General features: G+C 49.0%; 1 protein-coding gene across 1 annotated transcript; it reads right to left on the bottom strand.

Annotated features, from left to right (window-relative positions):
- Window positions 1-406: 406 nt before the first annotated feature.
- Window positions 407-15,735, bottom strand: LOC136610326 (olfactory receptor 6F1-like). Its single transcript, XM_066589556.1, has 2 exons — window positions 15,725-15,735; window positions 407-1,359 (listed from the first exon to the last, which is right to left on the bottom strand). The coding sequence occupies exon 2, from the start codon at window positions 1,352-1,354 to the stop codon at window positions 407-409; it is 948 nt and encodes a 315-aa protein (XP_066445653.1). The 5' UTR covers window positions 1,355-1,359; window positions 15,725-15,735.
- Window positions 15,736-17,545: the final 1,810 nt, after the last annotated feature.

The raw sequence follows: 17,545 nt of genomic DNA, 5'->3' as shown, positions 1-17,545 counted from the left end.
CTATGATGGTTTTTTCCAGCATCTCAAACTTACGTACCATCCATAGAATCAATTTATAATTTCTCGACGTTGTCTCATTGCTTCTCCATCTTCAGATACTCTTTATTTCTATGACTATCTCAACTCTTGACATACGGACCACTTGGCACTTGTTACAACAAGACAAGAATTTGGCCACTCCAAGAGGACTATTAGGCTATTTATTGGACCCTATGGAGTGGAGAGTATCTCAAATTGGTATAGCTATTTTCTTCTTCTGTGCCAACAGGATCTTTTAGTCTCCAGGCGAGTTCTTTAAATTTGACTGTCCAGCATTAAGGTCAATTAATGACAGAACGAAGCCATGGAAATTTAACATGGCAAATCATAAATATGACTTTATATCTATAGCCTCGTGTACCTAAGTCTACAATGCTTGCCCCATCCTCCATGATTGAATATATTTAAAAATGGCGTCTCTGATCTCCTGGTTTCTCAAGCTGTAGATTAGAGGATTGAACAAGGGAGTCACCAGTGTGTACAGTACAGACAGACCTTTGTTCAGATTTATGGAGTTATCTCTTGGTGGGAAGATATAAATGGATGACAACGTCCCGTAGTAGACGCACACAACGATCAGGTGGGAACTGCAGGTGGAGAAGGCTTTATGTCGTCCAATACTGGAGGGAATCTTAAGGATGGTCCGGATGATTGAAATGTAAGTGACTGCAATTAACATAAATGGTGATAAAATTACGGGAAAGGCCACTATAGCAGTGACCAGTTCTACGGAAGACGTACTGGAGCAGGAGAGCCGTAGTAGAGGAGCAATGTCACAGTAGAAGTGGTTGATGGTGTTGGGGCCACAAAATATTAACCTATTTAAGAAAATGTATACAAGAAGTGACAAGATGAACCCCAACAACCAGCAGGAGGCGACCATCTGTAGCTGATGGGTGAAGGTCATAATGGAGGCATAGTGTAATGGTTTGCAGATGGCCACATGTCGATCAAAGGACATGGCCGCCAACAACAAGCACTGGGCAATGGTAGGGACACTCAATAAAAAGTAGAACTGGGCTAGACATCGGACCACCGATACTCTTCCTTCTCCCACCAGTATCAGCCACAACAGGTTGGGGACAATGTTACCGGTGTACAGGATTTCGGACAAGGACAACTGGCTGAGGAAGAAGTACATGGGGGAGTGGAGGCTCTGGGTGACCCCAACCAGGACAATTACCAGGAAGTTGGCTTTCAGAGCCATGATGTGGACGATCAAAAACAGAGTGAAAACTAAAATCTTGAAGTTGTGGAGGTTTCCAAATCCCAAGAGGAGAAATTCTGTGATTGTTGATTGATTTCTCTCGTCCATTCCCTCTAGAGCAGAAAACGGAGTAAGAGCAGAGAAATAAAAGCAGTCTTAAAATGTTATACTTTAATGTGTATGTAATGAGATTGGCCACTGTCTGACAGCAGATATGCTCTACCTGTAATGCAACTGCCTGCAGCAGGAGCCTCTCCCCACCGCTCTGTCTGCAATAGGAGACCCAGCACACAAAGCTCCATCTTTCAACATAACCCGACCACATCACGCAGACTAAAGTGTAAGAGATCAGATGGAAATAACACTGGGACAAGATTGCTACAAGACTCTATTACTGGCTGCCCAGTCAAGATTGACCATGTGTAAAATGTAGCAGAGAAATTAAATTGTCAGATTTCCTGAAGTCCAAAGGAAACCTCTGTTGTATCATAAATTATGTCCGAAGGGAGGAATATTACACCCACTTATGATCCATTCAGCTGCTATCTTTTAATGCATTGATTAGACCTCCACCGTCATGAAGAAAGTTTGTACCTTACGTTGTCTGTAGAGATGAACGAGCGCACTCGTCAGAGCTTGATGCTCGCTCGAGTATTAGGGTGTTCGAGATGCTCGTTACTCAAGACGAGCACCACGCGGTGCTCGAGTCAATTCCATTTCCTTCCCTGCATGTTTTGCGCCATTTTCTGGCCAATAGACATGCAGGGAAAGCATTACAACTTCCTCCTGTGACGTTCCAGCCCTATCCCACCCCCCTGCAGTGAGTGGCTGGTGAGATCAAGTGACCGCCGAGTATTTAAAGCAATCCCGCCCTTGGCTCGCCACAGACACACGCTGGCAGAGATTAGGGACAGTGGTGCTGCTGCTATAGGGAGAGAGTTAGCGTCTTCAAGAACACCAACAGTCCTTCTTAGGGCCACATCTGACCGTGTGCATTACTGTTGTGGCTGCTGGAAGCAGTTTTGCACAAAAAAATGGTTTTTTTTTCATCTCGGGCTCTGCAGACTATTACAGCTATAGCGTTCTCAGTCTGCAGTCTATTATACAGAGTATAGGGGCAGTACTGGTGAGGCAGGGACAGTGGTAGTGTCGAATCCTGTCTACAAGACCCCCAACGGTCCTTCTTACGGCTACCTGTGACCGTGTGCATTTTACTGCCTGGCTGCTGGGAGTTGTAGTGCATCACTATTGCACAGCTAGGCCTTTTTGCAGCCTTGCGTATAATTTTTTTCTGGCTGCAGTTTGCGTTACATAACCGCTGTCAGCCTCCAACTGTACGCCAATAATTCCATAATTATTCAAACCGCTCTGTGTCTGCCGTCAACTTCACACACAGCGTACGGCCACAGCCACTGATAAAGGGAAAGTCATATACACACTATATAGCCTGTATTCTTTTTCAAAAAAATTTAAATTAAAGCTCCTTTGTTGGGCTACCTGTGACCGTGTGCATTTTACTGCCTGGCTGCTGGGAGTTGTAGTGAATCACTATTGCACAGCTAGGCCTGTTTGCAGCCTTCCTTATTCTTTGCTTCTGCCTGGAGTTAGCGTAACATAACTGCTGTCAGCGTGAAAATGTACGCCAATAATTCCATAATTATTCACACCGCTCTGTGTCTGCCGTGAACTTCACGCACAGCGTACGGCCACAGCCCCTGATAGAGGGAAAGTCATATACACGCTATATAGCCTGTATTCTTTTTCAAAAAAATTAAAATAAAAGCTCCTTCGTTGGGCTACCTCTGACCCTCTGAACTTTACTGGGTGCCTGGTGGGAGTTGTACTGCATCACTATTGCACGGCTAGGCCTGTTTTGCAGCCTTCCTTATTCTTTGTTTCTGCCTGGAGTTAGCGTTACATAACTGCTGTCAGCCGCCAACTGCAGGCCAATAATTCCATAATTATTCACACCGCTCTGCGTCTGCTCTCTCCGTAATACACCATGCTGAGGGGTAGGGGTAGGCCTTTAGGATGTGGACGTGGACGTGGACGTGGACGCAGGCGAGGACGTGGAGGTCCAATTGAGGGTGTGGGCACAGGCTGAGTTCCTGGTCCAGGTGAATCGCAGCCGGCTGCTGCGGGATTAGGAGAGAGGCAAGTTTCTGGGGTCCCCAGCTTCATATCACAATTTTTGGGTCCACGTAGTAGACCTTTATAACAAACAGAGCAGTGTGAGCAGGTCCTGTCGTGGATGGCAGAAAGTGCATCCAGCAATCTATCGACCGCTCAGTCTTCTACACTGTCCACTGCTGCAACTCTGAATTCTCTGGCTGCTGCTCCTCCTTCCTCCCAGCCTCCTCACTCCATGAAAATGACACATTCTGATCAGCAGACAGACTCCCAGGAACTGTTCTCGGGTCCCTGCCTTGATTGGGAAAAAATGGCTCCTCTCTCACCTGAGGAGTTTGTTGTGACTGATGGCCAACCTTTGGAAAGTTCCCGGGGTCCGGGGAATGAGGCTGGGGACTTCCGGCAACTGTCTCAAGAGCTTTCAGTGGGTGAGGAGGACGATGATGATGAGACACAGTTGTCTATCAGTGAGGTAGTAGTAAGGGCAGTAAGTCCGAGGGAGGAGCACACAGAGGATTCGGAGGAAGAGCCGCTGGACGATGAGGTGACTGACCCCACCTGGTTTGCTAAGCCAACTGAGGACAGGTCTTCAGAGGGGGAGGCAAGTGCAGCAGCAGGACAGGTTGGAAGAGGCAGTGGGGTGGCCAAGGGTAGAGGCAGGGCCGGAGCAAAGAATCCCCCAACTGTTCCCCAAAGCACACCCTCGAGCCAAGCCACCGTGCAGAGGCCTAGGTCTTCAAAGGTGTGGATGTTTTTCAGTGAGAGCGCGGACGACCAACGAACAGTGGTGTGCAACCTGTGTCGCACCAAGATCAGCCGGGAACCACCAGTACCAGCCTCACCACCACCAGCATGCGTAGGCATATGATGGCCAAGCACCCCACAAGGTGGGATGAAGGCTGTTCACCGCCTCCGGGTCACACCACTGCCTCTCCCTTTGTGCCCCAACCTGCCACTCAGATCCAAACCCCCTCTCAGGACACAGGCACGAGCACCTCCCGGCCTGCACCTCCACCCACACCTCCGCTGTCCTTGACCCCATCCAGCAATGTCTCACAGCGCAGTGTCCAGCTATCGCTAGCGCAAGTGTTGGAGCGCAAGTGCAAATATGCCGCCACGCACCCGTGCACAAGCTTTAAACGTGCACATTGCCAAATTGATCAGCCAGGAGATGCTGCCGTACAGGCTTATGGAAATGGAGGCTTTCAAAAACATGATGGAGGCGGCGGTCCCACGCTACTTGGTCCCCAGTCGCCACTATTTTTCCCGGTATGCCATCCCAGCCCTACACTAGCACATCTCCCGCAACATCAATCGTGCCCTCACCAACACGGTTACTGGGTAGGTCCACTTAACCAAGGACACGTGGACAAGTACTGGCAGGCAGGGCCACTATATCTCCCTGACTGCACACTGGGTGAATTTGGTGATGGCTGGGACCGAGTCAGAGCCTGGGACCGCACACGTCCTACCCACACCCAGAATAGCGGGTCCTTCCTCGGTCCTGGCATCTGCGACGGTCTATGCCACCTCCTCCAAACCCTCCGCCGCCTTCTACGCAACCTCTACCTCTCAATTAAGAAATCTGAGCAGCACGTCGCCAGCAGTCGGTGTGGCGTGGCAGCACAGCGGTGGGCAAGCGTCAGCACGCCGTGCTGAAACTACTCAGCCTAGGTGACAAGAGGCACACGGCCCCCGAGATGTTGCAGGGTCAGACCGACCTCTGACTCTCGCCGCTGAGCCTCCAACTGGGCATGGTCGTGTGTGACAACGGCCGTAACCTGGTGGCGGCTCTGCAGCTCGGCAGCCTCACACACGTGCCATGCCTGGCCCACGTCTTCAATCTGGTGATTCAGCGGTTTCTTAAAAACTGCCCGCACTTACCTGACCTGCTCGGCAAGGTGTGCTGCGTCTACGCACATTTCCGCAAGTCCACCATGGACGCTACCACCCTGAGGACCCTGCAACATTGGTTTAATCTGCCAGAGCACTGGCTGCTGGGCGACATGCCCACACGGTGGAATTCTACGCTGCACATGTTGGCCAGGCTGTATGAGCAGCGGAGAGCAATAGTGGAATACCAACTCCAACATGGGCGGCGTAGTGGTAGTCAGCCTCCCCAATTCTTTACCGAGGAGTGGGCCTGGATGGCAGACATCGGCCAGGTCCTCGGAAACTTTGAGGAGTCTACCCAGATGGTGAGCGGCAATGCTGCAATCATTAGCATCACCATTCCTCTGCTATGCCTGCTGAGAAGTTCCCTGCAAAGCATAAAGGCTGACGCTTTGCGGTCAGAAACGGAGGCGGGGGAAGACAGTATGTCACTGGATAGTCAGAGCACCCTCATGTCTATATCTCAGCGCGTTTTGGAGGAGGGGGAGAAGCAGGAGGAGGGGGAGGGGGAAGAGACAGCTGGGCCCACTGCAGAGGGTACCCATGCTGCTTGCCTCTCATCTGTTCAGCGTGTATGGCCTGAGGAGGAGGATCCGGAAAGTGATCTTCCTAGTAAGGACAGCGATGTGTTGCATACTGGTACCCTGGAACACATGGCTGACTTCATGTTAGGCTGCCTTTCTCGTGGCCCTCGCGTTAGACGCATTCTGGCCACTACGGATTACTGGGTGTACACCCTTCTCGACCCACGGTATAAGGAGAACCTTTCCACTCTCATTCGCAAAGAGGAAAGGGGTTCGAGAGTGATGCAATAGCACAGGGCCCTGGTGGATACACTGATGGTAAACTTCCCATCTGACAGCGCTAGCGGCAGAAGGCGCAGTTCCGAGGGCTAAGTAGCAGGGGAGGCGCAGAGATCAGGCAGCATATTCAGCGCAGGCAGGGAAACACTCTCCAAGGCCTTTGCCAGCTTTATGGCTCCCCAGTCAAGGCTGAGTCGGAGGGAGCACTGTAAAAAGATGGCGAGGGAGTATGTAGCCAATTGTACCACTGTCCTCCGTGATGCTCCATACAACTACTGGGTGTCAAAGCTGGACATGTGGCACGAACTTGCGCTGTATGCCCTGGAGGTGCTTGCTTGCCCTGCCGCTAGCGTCTTATTAGAGAAGCTGGGGGAATCATCACAGATAAGCATACCCGCCTGTCAACTGCCAGTGCCGACATGCATACACTCATAAAGATGAACAAAGTCTGGATTTCCCCAGACTTCTCTTCTCCACCGGCGGAGAGCAGCAGAACCTAAAGATTCTTTTCGCTGCAACCGCAGATAAAAGCACTCTCCTCTATATCACCGGTTAAATGGGGCATTTAGCTTTGTCAAACTGTCTCTGACATTAGTCCTCCTCCTGCTCTTCCTCCTCCAGAAACAACATGTCATCGCGCTGAACGGCCAATTTTTCTGCGGCCCAAAAGGCTCATTTACATCTACCAATGTTTTTACAATTTTTCAAAGTTTCAAAAGTATTGAGACTGTTACATGAACCAATTTTTTCAACAGGGCTGCCTACAGGCTCTGTTACAAATTTAACAACAGTGAGCTGTATCTTTAAAAAAATATTTATGGGTGTCACCTGCCCTCTCGGTTGATAAATTTTTCAGAGGTACACTTGTACTCTTGATACACTTATTTTTCAGGCCCACGCCTACACTCTTATCCAACTAATTTTTCCGGCCTTCGCCTATGCTCATGGTACCGCAATGTTTCAGAGGTTGGTCTATACTATTACTACAGAACTTTTACTGGGGTCTGCCTATACTGCTGCTACAAAAATGTTACAGGGGTCTGCCTATACTTCTGCCACGTAAATGTTACAGGGGTCTGCCTATATTGCTGCCATTTAAATGTTACAGGGGTCTGCGTATACTTCTGCTACAAAAATGTTACTGGGGTCTGCCTATAATGCTGCCACTGAAATGTTACAGGGGTTTGCCTATACTGCTTCCACAAGGATGTTACTGGGGTCTGCCTATACTTCTGCTACAGAAATGTTACTGGGATGTGTCTATACTGTTACTACAGAAATGTTACAGGGGTCTGCCTATACTGCTGCCACAAGGATGTTACTGGGGTCTGCCTATACTTCTGCTACAGAAATGTTACAGGAGTCTGCCAATACTGCTGCTACATAAATGTTACTAGGGGGTCTGCGTATACTTCTGCTCCATAAATGTTACTGGGGTCTGCCTATACTTCTGGCACATAAATGTTACTGGGGTCTGCCTATACTGCTGCTACAGAAATGTTACAGGGGTCTGCCTATACTTCTGCTACATAAATGTTACAGGGGTCTGCCTATACTTCTGCTAATGAAATGTTGCTGGGGTCTGTCTATACTGTTACTACAGAAATGTTACTGGGGTCTCCCTAGACTTCTGCAACATAACTGTTACTGGGGTCAGCTTATACCTTTGCTACAGGAATATTACAGGGGTCTGTGTATATTATGGGTGCACTAAGTCTTCCCATCCTGGTGTTCTACCGATCTGGCCCCCCAAAAAACCCAGACTGACTAGGGCATGGATTGTGGGCCGAGGCCAACATGTATTTCCTTTCACGTAACCTCAGCTATCCGGGGCACTACAATGGGATTTCTTTATGTACCGTCTGTGTGTTCCTGCTAGCCACCCATGCTGTGGGTGCACACAGACTTCCCATAGCGGAGTTGTACCTGCCTGGCACTTTTGAAAAAACCCAAACTGTCTAGGGCATGAAGTGTGGGCCGAAGCCAATATGTATTTTCTCTCGCGTAACCTCAGCTATCCGGGGCACTGCAATGGGATTTCTTTATGTACCGTCTTTGGGTTCCTGGGAGCCACCCATGCTGTGGGTGCACACAGACTTCCCATTGAGGTGTTTTACCTGGCTGTCCCCAAAATACTGACAGACTTGGGTAGGGTGCAGAGTGCAGATGGTTTACCCCTTGCATTGTCGATGAGGTATCCGACACCCAAACAGAATGAGTAGTGTGTGGACACATGGAGTCCCCATTGCTATGTCACTCACAGCACCTTGGGCCACACAAGGTGTTTGCTGGGACAGAGGCTGACCCAGGCCCCGCTCACATACGTCCCACACCGAGTATTGCTGCATTGTGGAGATGTGTAGAAGTGCTGGGCTGGCACCTGAGTCCCCTTTATGCCCTCGTTTGCAGCTCCTAACGGAGGTGGCACAGGATTGGAGTGAAGATGGAACGTCAATTTCTCATTGCTTCTGTACAGCATTGTGGGCTATCGCCCCCCCCCCCCCCCTTTGAAGAGGGTCGCTGCCTGGCCCTGCCAACCCTCTGCAGTGTGTGCCTCCAGTTCCTCCTCATGGCAGACGCCCTTTTAAATAGACATGAGGGTGGTGTGGCTATGCCGCGAGCGTGTGGCATGAGGGCAGATGAAGGCTGCGCAGGGACACTTTGGTGTGCGCTGTGGACACTGGGTCGTGCAGGGGGGGGGGGGTGGCCAGCATGTAACCCAGGAGAAGTGGCAGCGGAGTGTCATGCAGGCAGTGATTGTGCTTTGTTGGAGGTAGTGTGGTGCTTAGCTAAGGTATGCATTGCTAATGAGGGTTTGTCCGAAGTAAAAATTGTTAGGGGGGGGGGCACTCTTGCCGCTATTGTGGCTTAATAGTGGGACCTGAGAGCCTGAGATGCAGAACTGCATGTTGCCCCTCGCCTGCCCTATCCGTTTCTGTGTCGTTTCCATCACTTTCGTAGGTTTTGCAGATTTTCACAAATGAAAACCTTAGCGAGCATCGATCATATACAAAAATGCTCGAGTCGCCCATTGACTGCAATGGGGTTCGTTACTCGAAACGAACCCTCGAGCATCGCGGAAAGTTTGACTCAAGCAACGAGCACCCGAGCATCTTGGTGCTGCCTCATCTCTAGTTGTCAGCTGTTGTTACTCCATAACGGTGACACACAGCGCCCCCATAAGTGTGTGTTTACATGGCGGAAGTCATAGTGGTGTTTTCTGCATAAATTTTGCCTTTAAAAACAGTGTCAGAGTCCACGGCTTTTGGTGCAGATCTACGATCAGATTACACTCCGGCGATGGCAAAATCCGCATGCTGAATTCCGATACAGAAAATTGTGTTTTCGCACCAAGGAGTGACATGTTACTTCTTCGCACAGAAGTTTGATTTTCCACTCTGGCAGTTCGGCATTCAGACTTTGCCCATTTACAGGGCAAAATCTGAGCACAGACCAATGCCAAAAACCATAGCAGAAAGCTGCAGATTTCACTGTTTGTTTTTTTTAGGTGGAATTCACTGTGAATCCACCATGTGAACATACCCTAAATGTGTCAATTACATTTTTTTCATTAATAGTGCCATACCATAGTATCCCCATAATAGTAATAGCCACAATGCCACAAAAAGAGAGTCCATTACAATGCCACTGTAAGCACGTCAGCCATAGAGATCCTAGTTAGAGTCCCAATGTTCCCATAACAGTGAGTGTTGCATTGCACCAATAAAATGGCCATACTGCAGTGCTCCCATAAGGGGGTTAGTTTTCCCCTAAAACTGCCATGCCACAGTAACGCCTTAACAATGACAACTATGCTGCCACTATTAGAGTCTCAGTATAGACCTACCGTATTAGCCAGAAGGGACAAACACTCCCCTGTACGAGTGCTAACCATGTATTACATGAATGGCCGTTTTCTTCTAGCTGTTTTCAGACAGCTTCGTACATTGTGCAGTGGTCTGGGTTGGTAGTACAGACTGAATCCTATTGAAGTGAATGGGACTCAGCCTGTAGTACCAACCTGGACCACTACTCAATGTACTGAGCTGTCTGCTCCCTGCTAGAAGTGGGACAGTCCCTTTAACCATAGGCAACTCATCTACCACCTTATGGTAACTCCACATGGCACTGCATTGTCCCATAGTAGAAATGTTTCTGGGGGAGAAGTCCTTAATAGTCTGGTGGTTCACCCCAACTCTTTTACAACCTCCATATACCGCTACATGAACCTGGAGTAAATGTCCCCAGATTCCTATAGGCATCTCATTACTGTTCAAATGTCACCACAAGAACTTAATGTGTTGAGCACATAATGAAGATGTAAAACACTTAATACCTACAATAAAAGTACCAAAATACACATATGGTCTATAGATCAATGATATATATCAAAAATGTGCAAAAATAGAGCCAATAGGGAGGGCCTGGGTCAAGAAAGAGGGAGCATGAGATGCAACCTATCCCTAGTGGAGCCCGGACCAGAGATCTGTGATGGTCGTTTGTGGCCACAGCGAGTCACCCTATTAGGGTTCTGAGTATGGTCCATTGATGTTGTTATTTCTGCTCCATGGTGATATATGGGACTATGTATGAACGGATTTCACCCGTGTCCCTTGGATCTTTGCTTGATTGGTGTTTGCATTTTTTTGCTTTTGTAGCAAATATCCAGTTGAGGATGAATTTATGTCCCTGGATGAATTGATATCAGGTGGGGGAACCTGTTGGGATGATGCTTGATTTTGTAGGGAATTTTAAGGGTAGTACAGGGAGAGATTCCAGAAGGGGTTGCCATTGTCAGGGCAGGTACTTTTTTTCTATTCGGGCGGTCTTATAGGAATCCCATGAGGATAGTTTGCATCTCATGCCCCCTCTTACTTGACTGCGGTTTTCCTGGTGGTCCCCTTTGTTTCAGTTTTTGGATATGTATTGTTTGTTTACAGATCGTGTATGTATTTTGGTGCTTTTATTGTAGATATTAAAGTTGCGTTTTACATCTTCATTGATATGCCTTACTAATTTATCCATACAACGCAGATCCATAATACAGACTTGTGCATGAAGCCTAAATACTCTCTGGGCTTGAAATCCCCCAAATCTGTCACCAGCTGCTCCATTGGACCTAGGATCAGATCTCTCCATGTTGACTCCATTAAATAGAGGAACACTCATCACCTGTTGACCGGTGATATCTGGGTGATGTCCGTGCAGTATCTCACCTGACATGATCTGTTGTGGTGAAGACCAGATGTTGTATTCAATTACACAACAGAAGCCGTTTTATATAATAACACGAGACCCTCCTGGGAGCCTCCGCCACGCTCGTTATTGTCAGTAGACTCGTTAGTGGTTTTATCTGTTTACCAGAACTATTAATTATCTCATGACTTTGGAGTAAACCCAGGGGCCCAGATGCAAACCTTCAGCATGGGGGCCTTCCCACAACTTTCGTTTGCATCATTGGGTCTTCTAAGAAGTCCATCGATAAAGCCCTAGCAAGCGCGGGCATTGCTAGAATCTTAGAAGATTAAGGTAGAGGCTAAATGCAAAATCTGTAACATGGCCCCCATCCATCCATGTGCCATTTATAATACTGGTTCTTTCTTAAATGATATAGGGGCCTTTGGGCCTCCTAAGGCTCTAGGGCCCGGTAGTGACTGCTACCTCTGCACTTCATATAGCTACGCCCCTGGGCACAATGCACACAACACTCTGAACAATGTCAGGACCCAGTGTTATGGTGCAAAAGAAGGACTGTAAAGGACACTTACAATATTCTAGATAGATATCTGCTAGAAATGGCCCGGGCAAGAAAGGTCTCAGAAAGACTGATGTGGATTCGCTTTACCACACACCGGTTGGGCTGTGGTCTATCTGAGTTAGCAGCACTTGGGAAAGCCTGTGTAATGTCCAACCTGGATCCGCTGGATCTGTCACTCGCAGATCTACCACAAATGCAGATAAATAAAGACAAAACAAAAATGGAACCAAAATATGGAAAACACTGTCCCTATACAACCAAAAACTGTGAAAGGCCCTGCCTGAAAGCAGGGTGATTGTTCTGATAAGGACAGCCCTGACCGCGTGCCTCGGACCCTAATTAATGTTGTGTGGGGAAAGGAAACAAAAACCAGAAAACCAAAACTACAATGCAAACAAACGCAGTTTGAGATGCAGCAAGTAGCTGAACGATCCAGGAGTAAGCTTCTGACTGCTAGCCCAGTCAGAGAGGGACTGAAAAATTAACCGCAGTTCAGCTCAGACTCAAGCCAGGTTAAATAGCCCTAGTAATTATCCACAGGTGCGGCTAAGTATGTCACACCTAATACCACACCGACTGAACCAGAAGATGTAAAAACCTCTCCAAAAACCAGCATCGGAGGGGGCGTGGCCTGGCCAGCAGAGAGAGCGCACACACGGAGACCTCGCTCCTGCAACCGGGACAGAAAAACGGACTTACCAGCGCTTCTGTCCGCGGGATATCCTGCTCATTACCTGCCTTGGCATCTCTGCAGGCTAAGGATCACTTAGAGACGCTCCGGGGCTCTCTCGGCCACAGAAGTCTGGTGAGGCCTAGTGGCGCTGGTGAAGCCGGGGCCTCGATTTTCATGCCTGAAGGAACCGAGTGGCGGACCGGAACACTGACAGCCAAGACTCCCCGAGCGAGGTTTGACTGGGTGGGAGAGTGCGGCACAGCGTCGGCCAACCAGGGGGACGGAAAGGAAGGAGGGAGGCCTGTCCAGCAAGACCGAAAGGAGGCCTAGAAGCTCTCTGCCTACACCGAGCTGCAGTGCAGGCCCTGATAAGGTCAGACACAGGCTGATACGCAGAATAGCCCCGCTAACCTGCATATAACGCCCCCGCCGCTCGATTCTTCCCCTCCACCGGGTGGGACTGCGCTTGCACCCGCTAAGGACCACCGCACCCCGCCAAAAACAGCAGGCCGTGGGCCCCCCCTCTACATACCTTGAGAGGATCAGACCCAAACGACCCCGGAGGCTGAAGATCATACTCCCCAGGTATCCTCCACCTGCCCCTCGGAGAGAGCAGCCCAGGGGACTTTACAGACTGTTTATCCCACTCCCACAGGCCTAGCCTGAATTTTTCACAGAATTCTGACCACAGAGTTCTAACGAACTGACCCAATTATTGAGCTCGCTGGCGCCCCAGTAGCGCTATCTTTGCACCTCATCAGCGCCTTCAGTCGCTATCGACGCACAAAGCGGCTCCACTAGCCCCTCGGAGAGAGCAGCCCAGGGAACCTTACAGATTGCCTACCCCGCTCTCACAGGCCAAGCCTGAATTTTTCACGGAACTCTGACCACAGAGTTCTAACGAACTAACCCAATTACTGAGCTTGCTGGCGCCCCAGTAGCACTCTCTCTTCATCTCATCAGCGTCCTCAGTCGCCACCATCGCACAAAGTTAGTCCCTGATAACGACTGTCTTTCAGTGGTGACACAAGACCACGGCTGTCTAATGGCCGCCTAAGGGAGACGCACCAGAGGGCGGGCTCCATCGTACTACTAAAACCATAAGCCATTCTCAATGCATCATGGGGAAAAACAATAGAGATAGAAGTAGCGACACCTTGAGCACACCCCAGCCTTCCAAGGGTCAATCCGATATGCAAAGATTTCTTAAAGAGAGGGTATCTAGATCGCCTCACCCGTCTAGTAAGAAAACGCTGAACCTAACGACTTCGGCCCCCTCGAGCACAGAGAGAGAGGAGGAGGCCTCTTCGGATGGGGAGGAGGGCGAGTAAATCTCTAAAAGTTTCATGAGAGACCTAATTACCAGAGCACTACAACCCATTATGTCAGACCTCTCAGAGATCAAAGAGGAAATTAAATCTATGGGAAGAAGGATTGAGGATCTGGAAACCTCCTCAACTATCCTCACTGCACATTCAACAGAGCTGGCGCAGGCAGTCAAAGAACACCATTATCAGTTAAACCACGCTCTGATCATGCAAGAGCATCTCGAAAATCGCAACAGGCGAAATAATATAAGAATTAAAGGACTTCCAGAAACATGGGCGGCAGAGGCCCTACCGAAGATCGCCATAGAGCTGTTCGCACTCCTCCTAGGCCAAAAAAGAGCCTCACAAGTACCTATCAAACGCATTCACAGATCTCTGAGACCCCCCACCCTCGGGGTCAGACCCTCCGAGAGATATAATATGCAAGCTCCTGGCGTTCCCAGATACACAAGCATTATTAGAGGCGGCAAGAAACAACAAGGACTTACAGTACGACTGGGAAACCCATACATCTATACCAGGATCTCGCCCCGACTACACTGGCCAAACGCCACCTGATGAGACCCTTGCTTGAAGCACTGAGAGCTAGAGATATCAAATACTCTTGGCTGTTCCCATTCGGACTGGGAATAAACCTCAGAGGCCGAAGAATTAACATCCGCTCCCCTAAGGACTTACAGAAATGTTGGCATCTTCTAGAAATGGAGCCGATTGAGGTTCTTAGTTGGCCTCACTCCCGGACCTGCCGTCCCTTCCCTTGCTTTCTACCTCTGGGGCGGACCACCTCCCAGGAAACTCTAGATCCCCGAGAGGAAAGAGAAAGAAGAGCAAAGATGGAGCACTCTATGAGGGCACCTGAGGAGTAGAGGTGTTGTTGACCCCTTGGGGTCGAGGGAAAAAAATTGACACTCCTACTAGAGGACCCCTTGATCTTCGTTTTGGTTGACGTATTGTTTGGGAAGTTGGATCTACACTATGGGGACTCAGTTCTCTCATGTTAACCTGATCACAACCGCACTCCCCTGTTTAATATACTTCCGCGATGGGGCCTGACCCCCCCTGGGCCAGGTCTAACTAACACAGTTACTTATTGTTAAATTTTCCATACCTCTTTTATTGACGAGACACAGGGACTCTGCTTGGAGGCTCATCGCGCTCCCTCCCTGAAACGGGATTGTGCGATTTGCGGCTTCTCAGACTCCCACCCTGTGTACCCGCTCTAGTTACACGCTATCCTTCCCTAACCCACTCACCCCCCTCCTCTTCTCCCCCCCCCCTTTTTTTTTCTCCTTTCGCTCTTCTTTCTTTCTCCTTTCACACATTCCCACTTCTTCCAAAACTAAGGCCTACTAACCATAAAGCTGTGGGCGTACTTGTGTCCTAGCACTCTTTGCAGGTTGGTGTGTTCACTCTCTCTCTCTCCTCACTTGAATTGCAGGTTTAATTACTGTCTGTGGATTCAGCAGCACCATGGCCTCCGTGCACTTTACGTCATTCAACGTCCGAGGTCTGAACTCTCCGGGTAAGAGACATAACGTCGCTCACTTGTTTAAAAAATGCAAGACCAAAATTTTATTGCTACAGGAGACACACTTTAAAAATAACAGATGCTTCCCACTCCCGGTATTGGGTTTCCAACAACACTTCCACAATACCCATCCGAATTCAGCATCCAAAGGGGTAGCTATAATGTTTCACAAGTCAACTCCCTTCAAACTCGATACACAGTATATAGAAGGAGAAGGAAGAGTACTTTTTCTCAGAGGTTCAATTGACAATCGCTAATCTGTATGCACCTAACTCAGAACAGGTCTCCTGGCGCGTCAAACAGTTAGAGACTCTTAAGCAATTTGCGGAAGGACACGTTAAAATAGGAGGGGATCTGAATGTTACCTTGAATCCACTCCTGGATTCCTCGGCAGGTCGGTCTCAGGTCTCCCAAACAACTACATCGTTCTTTACAGGATCTGGGGGTCCTGGACGTTTGGCGATTTCTCTACCCCTCCTCCAAAGACTTCTCCTATTTCTCTCAAGTGCACTCCTCCTTCCAGAGGTTAGACTATTTCTTCTCCTGCTCCAGCCTGTTAACTTGCCTGAAAAAAAGCTAGTATAGGCTCTATCACTGTCTCGGACCACGCTCCAGTACATATTAACATTTACATACCTCAAGTTACCCCCAGCGAGTGGAGATGGCGGCTGAACGACTCGCTATTGGACTCTCTGGAGGAAAGATCTAACATAGGAGATTTACTAGAGGAATATTTTAAAAACAACTCGGATGGAAGTGTAGGACTACCCACAGTCTGGTAGGCCCACAAGGCCTTTGTGAGAGGCCTGCTGATAGCACTCGGCACGAGGGTGAAGAGGCAGAAACAGAGACAAATTGATAAATTATTAGTTCAGATAGCAAAACTAGAGTATGTAACAAAATTCTCTCAGACTAAAAATAATCTAGAAGAGCTTGCTTCCCTAAGACACCAACTCCGTTACTGCCTCACAGACAAATTTAATAAAAAACACATGTATCTCAAACAGGCCTTCTACGCCCACGGGAACCGAGGCAGTAAACTTATGACTGCATTGCTATAAAAGACCAAGACCAGAAACGCCATCCTCGCAATAAAAACACAGTCAGGAACCCTAGTGTCCTCCACATCAGATATAGCCAAAGAGTTCCAACTATTTTATTCCCAACTGCATAACCTTAAAGGGGTTGTCCCGCGCCGAAACGGTTTTTTTTTTTTTCGGCGTGAGACAAACCCGATGCAGGGGTTAAAAAAGAAAACCGGAGAGTGCTTACCTGAATCCCCGCGCTCCGGTGACTTCTTACTTACCTGGTGAAGATGGCCGCCGGGATCTTCACCCTCGGTGGACCGCAGGGCTTCTGTGCAATCCATTGCCGATTCCAGCCTCCTGATTGGCTGGAATTGGCACGTGACGGGGCGGAGCTACAAGGAGCCGCTCTCCGGCACGAGCGGCCCCATTCAGAAAAGAAGACCGGACTGCGCAAGCGCGTCTAATCCGGCGATTAGACGCTGAAAATTAGACGGCACCATGGAGACGAGGACGCCAGCAACGGAACAGGTAAGTGAATAACTTCTGATAACTTCTGTATGGCTCATACTTAATGCACAATGTACATTACAAAGTGCATTAATATGGCCATACAGAAGTGTATAGACCCACTTGCTGCCGCGGGACAACCCCTTTAAGAAAACAGAGACTCCCAACGCCAGACAGAGCACCAGCGACAAGATTGAAATCTCTAAATCTGCCCAGTTTAGATGGGACAGAGGCGTCCGCTCTACTGACCCCGATCACTGACAGGGAAATAGAGGAAGTCATAAACTCCTTTCCACAAGGCAAAAGCCCGGGGCCGGACGGTCTCTCTCTGACTTATTACAAAACCTTCAAGACACAGCTAGTGCCCCGACTAACCGAAACGTTTAATGCCCTACTAAACGGAGCCGAGCTCACCAAACAGGCCCAAGAAGCGCATATTACCCTGACCCGGGTATAACGGAGTTGTCGCTGCTATGACCTTCCCTTACCATTTCCCCACCTACCATTCGCCGCACAAACCACCGACACCATCTGTTGGATAAATTTGGCCACAGCAGCCATTTTATTATCACAAACAACATTAATACATTTAAACTTATTTCACCCCCAACCTCAATAATAACAATATCCCTCAAATGTAAACCTGGAAGA

This window comes from Eleutherodactylus coqui, chromosome 2 (assembly GCF_035609145.1).
Source record: "Eleutherodactylus coqui strain aEleCoq1 chromosome 2, aEleCoq1.hap1, whole genome shotgun sequence".
Lineage (NCBI taxonomy): Eukaryota > Metazoa > Chordata > Amphibia > Anura > Eleutherodactylidae > Eleutherodactylus > Eleutherodactylus coqui.
The sequence above is the reverse complement of the archived record's forward strand: the minus strand, read 5'-3'. Positions and strand labels throughout refer to the sequence as shown.

Excerpts from the sequence above, each read along its gene's own strand:
- LOC136610326 (XM_066589556.1), bottom strand. The coding sequence starts at position 1,354 with ATGGACGAGAGAAATCAATCAACAATCACAGAATTTCTCCTCTTGGGA.